At 32.9% G+C, this 11,978-nt stretch overlaps 2 protein-coding genes across 2 annotated transcripts; one reads left to right on the top strand and one right to left on the bottom strand.

Moving 5' to 3' along the window:
* Positions 1-1,771: 1,771 nt before the first annotated feature.
* LOC115999333 lies at positions 1,772-2,656 on the top strand. The gene is made up of 3 exons (XM_031239189.1): positions 1,772-1,902; positions 2,004-2,308; positions 2,412-2,656. The coding sequence occupies exons 1-3, from the start codon at positions 1,772-1,774 to the stop codon at positions 2,654-2,656; spliced, it is 681 nt and encodes a 226-aa protein (XP_031095049.1).
* A 632-nt stretch (positions 2,657-3,288) lies between these two features.
* Positions 3,289-6,842, bottom strand: LOC116000404 (transcription factor bHLH61-like). The gene is made up of 4 exons (XM_031240483.1): positions 6,664-6,842; positions 5,833-5,964; positions 4,709-4,876; positions 3,289-3,583 (listed from the first exon to the last, which is right to left on the bottom strand). Exons 1-4 carry the CDS (start codon positions 6,739-6,741, stop codon positions 3,488-3,490), a joined length of 474 nt encoding a protein of 157 aa, XP_031096343.1. The 5' UTR covers positions 6,742-6,842; the 3' UTR covers positions 3,289-3,487.
* Positions 6,843-11,978: the final 5,136 nt, after the last annotated feature.

The raw sequence follows: 11,978 nt of genomic DNA, 5'->3' as shown, positions 1-11,978 counted from the left end.
ACCACTACCATTACCTTCCTCAACATTTATCGTACGACGGCGTTTTGGATCAATAACCACTACTCCCTCACACTCATCAGTCTCATTACTCTCACCATAATGGACCTTACCCTCTACATTAATCAGCCCCTCATTACTCCCCCGCACCCCATTATTTCCTCCCCCCACTCCCTCATCTGCACTAATCATAGTCTTAAATGACTCATTCAACTGTAACGGCTTCATAACTCCGCCGTTATGAGTAACGGTTTCAGCCCCCGCCCCCGGAACATCCAGTTCAGGAGTTACCGCTGTCGGATCCAAGACTAACCACCGATTCACCGGAGCTAGTGTGCATCTCCTACCACCAGCCCTGAGCCACGAACCAAACGGCTTCTCACCAGATGAGTTCGTCGGTTTAACAGCACAGAAACGATCCCCATGATCGATGATTCCACACTGAAAACAGAACGAAGGTAAACGCTCATACCTGATGTCAACCCAAAACCAATCCCCTCCAGGCTTCTTCATACGGAGTTTCGGCTTCAGAGGTTTTGACAACGCAAGAACAACGCGAACCCGTAAAAACGTCTTCCAACCACCATCAAAGTTTTTTGGATCAACACTCTCATACCTTCCCACTGAACTACCCACCAGCTTTGCCACCTTCTCAGACATGAAGCCTCGAGGCAAGTTATGCACCTGCATCCAAAACGCCTCTTCCTCCAACTTAACCAGCAACGGATCATCATGTTGCTTCAACCACTTCAAAACCACCAAATTCTGCTCATATGTCCATGGGCCATAATCCACCACCCTCAAAATGTCACGTTCTTGATAAAAAGTAAAGAGGACACGATTGTTACCAAGTTCCTGGATATGAACACCCTTCGCCGGACGCCAAGCCGAAGCCATGACGTCATGGAAAACAACGAACTTCACTGGTCTATCAGTCACAACACGTCCTACTGTAGCGAATCTGAAATCGAAAACCGGCTGGACAATGTCCTCAGCCTCCACAACGACATCCACATCTTGATCCTCAAGATTCAGTGCTTCGTATGCCTCAGCTAGACCGCTCGGACCACCCTTCTCCATTGCAATGAAACAGGAAAAAACTCACTGAAAAGACCTCTTAGAAAGAGAACCCTAAAAATACCCTCCACGAGAAAGCTAAACGGGAGAGATGAAAACTTGCAACTATCCTGACTAAGATGTTCCTCTCTCTTCTACGGAATTAGATTAAAGTTAATGGTTGGTGTGGTTCCCTTGGTGTCTACTTAACAAAGTTAGGGGAGCTAGACATTTGGGGTAAGAGCTTAAGTGACTTTCCTCATATGCATCTTCCAAATTTTGAAAATTCAAGAATATCATCAAATTAAATAGGTTAATCTATGAAGAGCTTTCATATGATTGTGAAGAGCAAAGGAATGAAAATGAAATGTTGGTGAATCAACTAACTGAAAAACAAAGAGGAATATATGACACAATAATTCAAGATGTTAACGCAAACGCTAGACGTTTGTTCTTTGTGTATGGGTATGGTAGAATAGACAATACTTTAGTTTGGTGATCTTTATCTTTATATTTGTGATCTAAAGGTCAGATTGTTCTTAATGTTGCCTCTAGCGGTATAACATCGTTACTGCTGCATGGGGGACGCACAACACATTTAAGGTTTGCTATACCCATTTCAATAAATGAAGATTCAACACGCAACATTAAACAAGGAAGTCATTTGGAAAAATTGGTTGTTCAGTGTAAACTAATAATTTGGGATGAAGCTTCAGTGATGCACAAACACTGCTTTGAAGCATTGGACAAGACAATGAGAGATTTGTTGAGATTTCAAAAACCATTCAGCTCATATATGACCTTTGGAGGTAAAACTATTGCGTTTGGTGGAGATTTTAGATACTTTCGGTTATTCCCGAAGGAACGAGGCAAGATTTTGTTGGGGAAAGTATTAGTTCATCGTACCTATGGAAACATTGTTGAGTACTTGACCTCACAAAATATCTTAGATTGCAAGATATTCAAAATGGGGATGACTATCACGAAGTTGAAGATTTTGCCAAGTGGATAGCTGATATTGGTGACGGTGTGCTGGGGGTACAAAATGATGTTGATTCTGAAATCACTATTATAAGGGAAAATTTGTTAAATTTTGAAGAAGATCCTATTGCTACAATTGTAAAAAGTGCATTCCCAATGTTTCAGAATGCAGGTTGTGATCAAAGTTATCTAGAGAATCGTGTAATATTGGCTTCAACTTTGGATGTGGTGGATAGCATAAATGAGTATATGAATGCTATGAATGAAGCTGAAGGTAGAACATATCTCAGCTGCGACTCTGTATTCAAATTTGATTCAAATGTTGATATGTTGGCGGATTTACACACCTGAATTTTTAAATGGTTTAAAATGCTCAGGTGTTCCAAATCATTCATTGACACTTAAAGTAGGTTCACCAGTGATGCTATTAAGAAACATTGATTATTCTTTAGGCTTGTGTAATGGTACACGTTTAATAGTGACAATATTGGTTGATCGTGTGCTTGAAGCTAAAATTATTAGCGGAGCTCATGCAAGGACAAAGGTTTTAGTATCGCGGATGTCTCTAATACCTTCTGATTCAAATTACCATTCAAGTTTCAATGGAAACAATTCTCTTTGATGCTTTCTTATGCCAAGACAATTAATAAAAGACAAGGACAAACATTATCACTCATGTGGGTTTGTTTTTGAAGAAGTTCGTCTTTAATCACGGTCAAATGTACGTAGTTGTGTCAAGGGTAAGTCATCCAAGAAGTTTGAAAGTATTGATATGTGGGGATGATGAAGGTCTCTAAATACGACTAAAAATGTCGTATATAATGCTTAACATTTACCTTTTTTATTAATGTAGTTCATCAATGTTTTTCTTTCATTCTATGAGTTAGTTACTAATAACTAACTATTTTGTTTTTAATAAAATCATGTTATTATAAGGTCAATATTCATTATCGTGTATCGTACCGGTACAAACACTAGCATAGTGTGTGTGTGTGTATATATATATATATATATATTTCATAGTTGATTTTACCACACACATATATAATGTAATGTTACCTCAACTTAATTAATAACTTTCAACTTCTAAGTGATAGTTTTTAAACATTTACTTTTTACTCTTTGGCTTGGTATCCCATGTAGAATCCTAGCTATAGTTACATTGAATGAGAAATAGCATGGTCACTTTGTGTACTCAGTGTAACATTTTCTTTAAAATAGTTATTTACATTTTTTGAACTGCAAAATGTGGCATGCCTTCAAGTCCATATGATATATGTATACCCAAAGTCAATCCAAAAGGAGTTACACTTTTCGGAATTGAATTTTAGAATATTTTTAAAATATATATATTGTTTTAAATTTTTAAGTTTTTTTTATATTTTTTTGGTGGGGGGAAGTTTAAAGGAGTAGAAAAAGAAAACGATAAAATGCAAGTTCGTCTACAAGTATATCAATCTTGCCCACTTCTTGCACTCCAGTTTCTTACAGCTTGCACTACAGCTTGTTTAACCACTTGGTCATCTACGTTATCAGTATCTCCTTCTTTCTGCAATTCATGCCAAAAAATTCTCTTAATTTTTACTTCATCAGAATATAATCATATAATTAAATTAATAAACATTTGCTTTCATGAATATAATATATATGTCTGTGTGTATTTCAGCACATTTGTATTGAATCCTGATCTTTAATTTATAGTATCCAATTATCCATCAAGTGCAAATTACGTATCGGTGATGTAATTTTTATCATGTTTAATTTGAAAATGCATTGTAATATAGAATCAATAATCGAGTTAAATTCCTTGCGGAACTCATGATTATGTAAGTTAGTTGATACTGGTTGAGTGGAGGCTGGTAAGACCAAGTCTAACATCATGTGGCTAGAAGATTGTTGGGCAGAAGTTCGTAAAGGATCAAGCCGAGTACGACAAATTATTCTATGGACCTGGGTCTACTTTACAAGGTGTACCAGGGTCTACTTTGTCCATTGTAGAACAACTGGTCCAGTACTTAGCTGGCTCTTGAAAAAGGGATAACAGTCTATAAAAAAATAAAGTTACACACTACTAGTTATACCTTTTGGCATAGTGGTAAGAGATTGATGCTTACAAGTTATAATTTATAATATCAGAATGTGATGACGGTCTATTAAGAAATAACAATTGAAGCATGTGCTCCATCCCAATTAAAAGACTAAGCTGATAGTTGGACATGTGCTCCCATCTCAATTAAAGCTTAAGTTGATAATTGGACTCCACATTTATGTTTATATATTATTTATGCTCAACAATAACTATTATATTCGAGAAAATAGTATTATTGGTATTAAACTTAAATCACGAAAGCACTGTATATAAAAAAGAAACAGATGAAAAAAAAAATTTGTGGTCGTAATTATGAGGTGGATATATGGTGTTTTGTACTGAGTCACACGTGATGTTTAAGACAAGTGCATGAAGAAAACATCAGCTGGGACTATGAATAGCGTTTGCTATCCGACAAATCTTATGTAAAAGATTTTATGTGAGTTGTATAAGTTCATGTTTCACTGTACTTGTATGTGCTTCAAATCAAATTCTATATGTGGTTTATTTCCTAATTTTTAGGAAGAAAAAACATGAAAACCAAAATAATTAAATCGGAAAACAATTATTTAATTAATATCTTACTTCACTAACAGCTTGTAGGCGGAAAGTGTCGGAGCAAGAAACCCTAGCGTCCAGCACCTCCATGCCCAGGTCTTCAAAAGCTTCAAGAATGGTGACTAGCAAACCCGGGCAATTCTTTTCTGCAAATACAGAGATTAAGAACCCCTTTTCTAGGGTTTCTACTGTAACCTGCTTGAAAGAGAAGATGATCATATGGTCATTCCGAGGAAGGGTTATATATTTCTTGAAATAAAAACATGAATACTGGAATTAATTAACCGAGATAAAATGTTGAATACAAGAAGCTAGAAACAACTGAAAACCAAAGAAGCGGTCTAGACTGAAAATTTAAAGCTCAAGCTATAGTGTGAGCTAACACATTCTCTGATCATATATATGATCTAGGAAAAATTGTAATTTATGTTCCTTACAAATATGCTAATTATCAATGTTACCCTTGAATTATTAGTAGTGTAAATGTTGTCTCTCAATTTTTAAAACGTGACATATATTGCACTCCTCCCCTAATAGAAAGAAGTAAAAATATGGTTGTCGGCTGAAGGAGAACAAATGAAGAAAGAAAAATAGACGAAAAAAGGTGGTCTTTGAATAGAGAAAACGACAGGTAATCACATTTACACCACTAATGATTCAAGGGAAGGTAATATATGCCACTTTTTTAAAATTGAGAGACAATATTTACAGTACTAATAATTCAAGGGTGACATTGATAATTGACATATTTGTGAGGCTCATAAATTACAATTTTCCTTATGATGTATCAAGTGTAAAATTTGGATTGATAATGTGGAATGTCAAACACTTTAAAATCACAAGTTGAATTCACAGTCTCTCAATTAATATCTACAAAATGCAAATATAGAGAAATAAAATCTTATCTATATCAGTCTAATTGTTGTAACTATAAAAAGTTAAGAATAGTACGTCATATAAGTCATAAAATGAATGTGGTTGAAATGGTACTAAAAAGTTTATATTTTGAACTCTTCAAGATTGAAATTAAGACTAAGTTAATTAACAAAAGGAAGAAAAATTTCTCTCAATATAAATCAGAAATGATAGTATACGATTTTTTTTTATTGTAATTGATGATTTAATTTCATGAATGAAGTTAAAAACCATACAACAGGTAACGCGGTTTGGGTATCATCTTCGGAGGGTTGGGAAGATGAAACATCTTCATTTAACTTGTCTACTCTTCCCTTCAACTCCTCTATGTACCTTGATGCATCCATAATGATCGATGCTTTATTCACCTGACAGACAAAAACAAACTCATTTAATTATGCATATTTTGTCCTAATTAAAATCTTAATGAGATTTTAAGATTATACACGGAGAATAGAAATCAGAAACAATTAATGATTCTTATATATAATCACCCGGGCCCAAACACCTTGCAATTACACTACAAGTTGATCGAGTTCTGTAATTATAATTGTTGAACTCCATAATTAGCTAGGCGGACTAATAAAAACTTATTAACTTTTAGTGGGACTTGAATCCAAATCTTACAGTCAAAGGGTGTTGGAAGGAGGCCAGTGAAAGGCTAAGTCTAAGTGCCCGGTGGCTGGGAGATTATGAGGTGGAGGCCGGTAAAGAGTTTAAAGACCAAGTCCAGCACCTAGCGTCTTGAAAATGTGTGGAGATATAAGAAAATAAAGTTGCGTTTTTACTACCGGATATAACTTTTGATGTAAATGGTAAACCCTTGATCCTAAAAAGGGTATTCTTCCAAAATGACAAATAATTTCAATCTGTTGATAAAATTTAATCATCAACTGATACAATATGGGTCACTCCATCTCCAAACTCCAAAGGGAGCAAAGAACCGAAAGAAGCAGGTAAAAATGGATAAATAAATCTATTGGATTTTAAACGAATTAAACAGTGAAGGAAGCTAGCAAGAAATTAAAGGGAGTTATAAATGAAGATTATGATAGAGAAAATTTTACAGCGGTGGAATTAGTGGCGGAGCGAAGCTGCCGGAGCTGTTGATTAAGGGCAGCTCTCTTTTCATCTTTGGATCCCATATCTATCTGGGCTATATATATATATATCACTCAGAAAAATGATTTTTCTCTTTCTTTGAAGCCTCTTTTAGTTCTCATCAGACTCATATTGCTGGAGCGGCTGCGTTGTGTTGGATGGGTTTATAAAGGGAAAAGGAGTATTCAATTCAAACCCCATATGATCTCTTTGTTTGTATTCTGCATGAGTACCACAAGATTCACAGGAGATTTTGATTGCACAAAATTATATTTTTGTATTCTCAATTTTGAATTGCCAGATCTGCCCCTCAATCATCCAGCAACTATTATATATACCATGTTTTTAATACTACTAGGTGTAGTTTTTAAATTTTTCTTTCTTTTTCTTTTCTTGGAACATAGTATCGAGCCTAACACTGCTGAAAATCTGTTGGTTTCCATGCTATTTCGTTATTTTTTATTGCCACTATTTTTCATATTTTTACACTAAGGGGTATTTGGTAATTACAGCTGTTAGATTTTAGCTGATTAAGTTTGTAAATTTGACTAGTTGATAACATTTGTTATTTGTAGAAAGATAGTTTGATAAATTAGCTGATAGCTGATTACATGCAAAATGACTTTTTCTCAAAACGTTAATTGAAAAAGTTGTTTTGCGCAGCTTTTTGAATTTTAGCATTTTAGAGTAATAGTTGTTTTAAAAAGCGAATTAATCAAACACTTATATTCAATGTTTAATCATGTCAAACAAATAATAGTGGTTAAATAAGTCAAAATTGACTGATAAGCTAATTATATTACCAAAAAAGTTCTAAATAAAAACATTAATGCATTTGGGAACATATATATAACTACAAGATTCGATGTATGCATGCATGTATGTGAGAACAATTCTCAAAAATAGGAATTCAAAATTCTCTCTTTTATTATACTATGTGTCAATGTACAATGTTATCGATATTTGTTTTTTTCTTAAACCATCAAAACAAAAAATTATATTAATCAAAGAAGTGTTGAATACACATAAGGAGATCAGAGTCCCAAACTAAAACACTACTAAAAGAACTAACCATCGTAACTAAATTCCTACCATCAATATGAGCTAAATTGGTAAACATCGTTATTAATTTGTTTAAAATAATTTAGAGTTGGTTCTCATCACTACCAATTGATCCTTTAACTTAATAGACACTTTGTATATATTTTGGTAATGTTTTTCTTTTTGGCTTTGTCTTCTTAGGAGAGGGCATGTCCAGATGGTGCCCGACTAGTGGTATAAATATCGTATTTAATTTTTAAATTAGTTGATTGATATAAACTCATATAAACTCTACGATAGATTGTACATGTTGAGAAATTAAGTTGATGCCAAATGGTGGAATTAAATTTTTATACTTTTGTCACATCATTGATCTAAATATTGTTTATTTTGATCTAAACAAATAAATACTAAACAGGCTTTAAAAAATACAATAACTAAAATTATCCACTTCACCGTAACTACGTCAGCTTATTCTTTAGGCTGCTAATGGTAATGGTAACAAGATGGATGTTGACATGAACAATTAATTGTAAAGAGGCAAATGTAGTGGTGAAAAGCTGTTCTCATCACATTATACCCAATAGGATTAATTAAGTCATTAGCTCATCTCCACTTTTTATTCAACTTGTTATTTATTTATTTATTACTCAATACATGATTAAGACAACTATAAAATAAGGTATACGTACAGCCGATTACTAATGAATTGTATTTAAACAATTGCTCATATTTATATGAGACCGTCTCACGGATCCATACCTGTGAGACGGGTCAGGTTATGTTGGATCAACATCCAAATGCCATACTTATATGCTAAAATGTAATACTAATCAAGAATAAAGTGTTTGTTATTTATTATAGAAAATGTAATACTTTTGAAGAAAAATGTAATAAATTTACATTTTGATGTAAAAGTATTATATTTTCCATCAAAAATATTACATTTTTTCCTAATAAGTAATGTTGACATGTGTTTGCTATTTATAAGGGAAAATATAATACTTTTGAGGAAAAAATGTAATACTTTTAAATCAAAATGTAAACGTATTACATTTTGTCATATAAGTAATAAACATTTTATTCTTAATTAATATTACATTTGTTCGACCTGACTCACGATAAGATTGGTGTCACATAAATTTTTACCTTAAACAATAGACCATTTAGGCTTGGACGCTTGGTTGTTATTAGGATAAACGCGCTAATTCTATAAACAGAAAGTTATACTAATTTCAATAATAATGATAAATTGTCAGATGAGAATAAAAACATATAGAAAAAGTCGATAGGGATTTTTCAACTTAGGTTAATATGGTAATTTAGTACAAAACTACAACGTTGATGCATCATATGCCTTTACTCGCAAATTTAAAAATTGTAAATTACGCGAACCATGAAATGATGCAAATACTATTGTACGTACATGATAGTGGGGATAGGGTAAGTCAAGCAAATGAACGTTTGTCAATGCGACTGGCTGGACTGAAAAATTCTTGGTAAAAATTAAACTGATGATTATCTAGATACGAGAATAATGTTTACCTATTCAGATCGGTCTCCTCGAGTTATAATAAACTTATATATATATATATATATATATATATATATATATATATATATATAACATCATATATCTTCGATTTACGAGATAACCTGCAATGTACAACATCTTGTATCTTGACTACTATAAGATTAATTTAGATTTAGTTCGAATCGTATTTAAAGTGTCTCAATTTTAGTCATTTTGTAAGAATAAAAGTATTACATTTTTAATTTTTTAGATCAAAGTTATCGAACTTGGGGGTGTGGTTGATCATTGTCTTTCGGTATGGAGCGCGATGGTGGAAATCCAGAGTTGAGCACCAAAAAAAAAAAAAAGAAAAGAAGGAGAGATCAAAGTTTAAAAATATTGAAATCGTTAATCAATAATTGAGATGTTGATACATAATACATTTGGAAAATACTGTCTTATATCTTTATATTTATATATAAATTAGCGTTTTTGGTCTTTCAATTGTTGACATTAAGCATTATCGACAATGTGGTAATTTTTGTTCTTCATCAACAAAGACGGTTAAAGTTCATCACATGTAATTGTAAAGCATTAAAATTTGTATTAATAAATCAAGGAACCAAAATTATTAAACGTAACCCCTTACCGCGTGAAAATTGAAAAATTAATAATACTCAAACCAGTAATTGAGTGATCTATAAAATCGCTATTTCATATATAAATATAATGACAAAAATCCTATTGTTTCTTTTTAAAAAAAAAATTAATTATTTTGTAAAGAAAACACAGATGAGAGAATAATTCTCCCCTGCCTTGGGATAAGGAGTGGTGGTGGGGGAAGGTTTGTGCGTAGAGATATAGAGAACCCCCGTGAGAAGCGTTTGGAGGCATTCGCGACAGCTAGCTCATATAATGCCTCCACACCACTTATATTGTCATACATATGTGTATATATACATATTATATATATATCCACTTTCATTACTACACCTCAACTTATTATTTGACATCTTCCTTTCCTCTTGTCGAGTCTCGACAACTTCATATCAACATTTCTTTTCCCTTTCTCTTTTGCTTTGATAATTACTTGTTTCTTTATCTTTGAGCTACACGATAAACAAAAACAAAACAAAAAAAATTTTAAGGGAAAATTTTAATTTATTTTCATCACAAATATGACAATTATTAATGTATCCCTGAATTATTAATGGGGTAAATGTCGCATCTTAAGTTTTAAAACGTGACATATATTGCATATCCCCAAATAGGAAGGAGATACATTGTTGTCTGTGGAAGGAGAACAAACGAAGAAAGAAAAACGAAGGAAAAATGTGATCTTCAAACAGGAAAAATGGTGGATAACCACATCTACACCAATAATAATTCAGGGGATGGGGCAATATATGACACGCTTTGAAAATTGAGGGTCAATATTTACGCAGCTAATATTTCAGTAATGACGTTGATAATTGACATATTTGTGATGGCATAATAAATTACAATTTTCCAAAAATTAAATTTGAATTTATAATTAATTTACTTTATAGATAAATATGGAATTTTAAAGTTATGAGTATAATCACAATAACAAATAATGATACATTTAAATAAATAGATGTAACTTATAAAAAAACAATCATATTCCACTTAGAAACTATTCTTGATAAAGTTTGACTTGTGATCTATGTCGATAAATATTTATGTGCTATTGAATTTATCGCTTTTGTGCAAATAGCCACTGAATTTATCGCTTTTGTGCAATTAGGCCATTGAACTTAAAAAGTGTGCAATTCAACCATCAAACAAGCAAAATTTGTGCAATTGGACCATTTTTAAAAAAAAATTTAATTCAATTTGAGTTAAAAACATTTCAATATTGACTCCCAACTAGTATGGTAGAAGAAAATACTACTCTTAATACATATATGTTAGTAATATAATTGGATTTTACCAGAAAATTTTTGTAAAAATGGTCCAATTGCACAAATTTTGCTTGTTTGATGGTTGAATTGCACACTTTTTAAGTTCAATGGCCCAATTGCACAAAAGCGATAAGTTTAGTGGCCTATTTGACACTTTTTCCTTTTAAATTAAGTTTGTTGATCGTTAGCTTAGATGGTATAGTTAGCATCTTGTTATTGAAACATGACACGTGCTGATGGCTATTTAAGTATAGGGAGGTAAAGTTGTGTATCTGCTAACCGTTATAACTTTTGATAAGCATTTGATTCTGACAATTGATATCAGAACAGATCATGAATTAGAATGTTATTGAAGGCTCGACCCAACATCCTGCCATCCAAATCCCTCTTGATTTTGGAAAAGTTAAATATCAATACTGGGAATATTTTATTTATTTAGTTATTATTATTCTTTTTTCTGTGAACTTTTCATATTGATTAGTAATTTAGTACCATAAATTGTAATATACATTTAGGGTGTGTTTGATTGATAGGTTTGGCTATCAGAAATGGGTATCAAAGTCATTGTTATTGTTTGGTTGACAAGTTTTTAGGGTCTTGTTTGAGCACCAACAACACCGGGGATGAATATGGCGATCTGCTGGGTTGAATAATCCCAAGGGCCAGCATGGACTCACATTGGCGTTCGATTTCATATTTTTGTACCTAGGGATAGCGATAGGGACGAACGGCCACTGGGTCTACGCACGTAACCAACGTAATGCGATGATCGCACTAGCGCTTGGGTGGCAGTGCTGTGGGT

Source organism: Ipomoea triloba, chromosome 12 (genome assembly GCF_003576645.1).
Source record: "Ipomoea triloba cultivar NCNSP0323 chromosome 12, ASM357664v1".
Taxonomy (NCBI): Eukaryota; Viridiplantae; Streptophyta; class Magnoliopsida; order Solanales; family Convolvulaceae; genus Ipomoea; species Ipomoea triloba.
The sequence above is the reverse complement of the archived record's forward strand: the minus strand, read 5'-3'. Positions and strand labels throughout refer to the sequence as shown.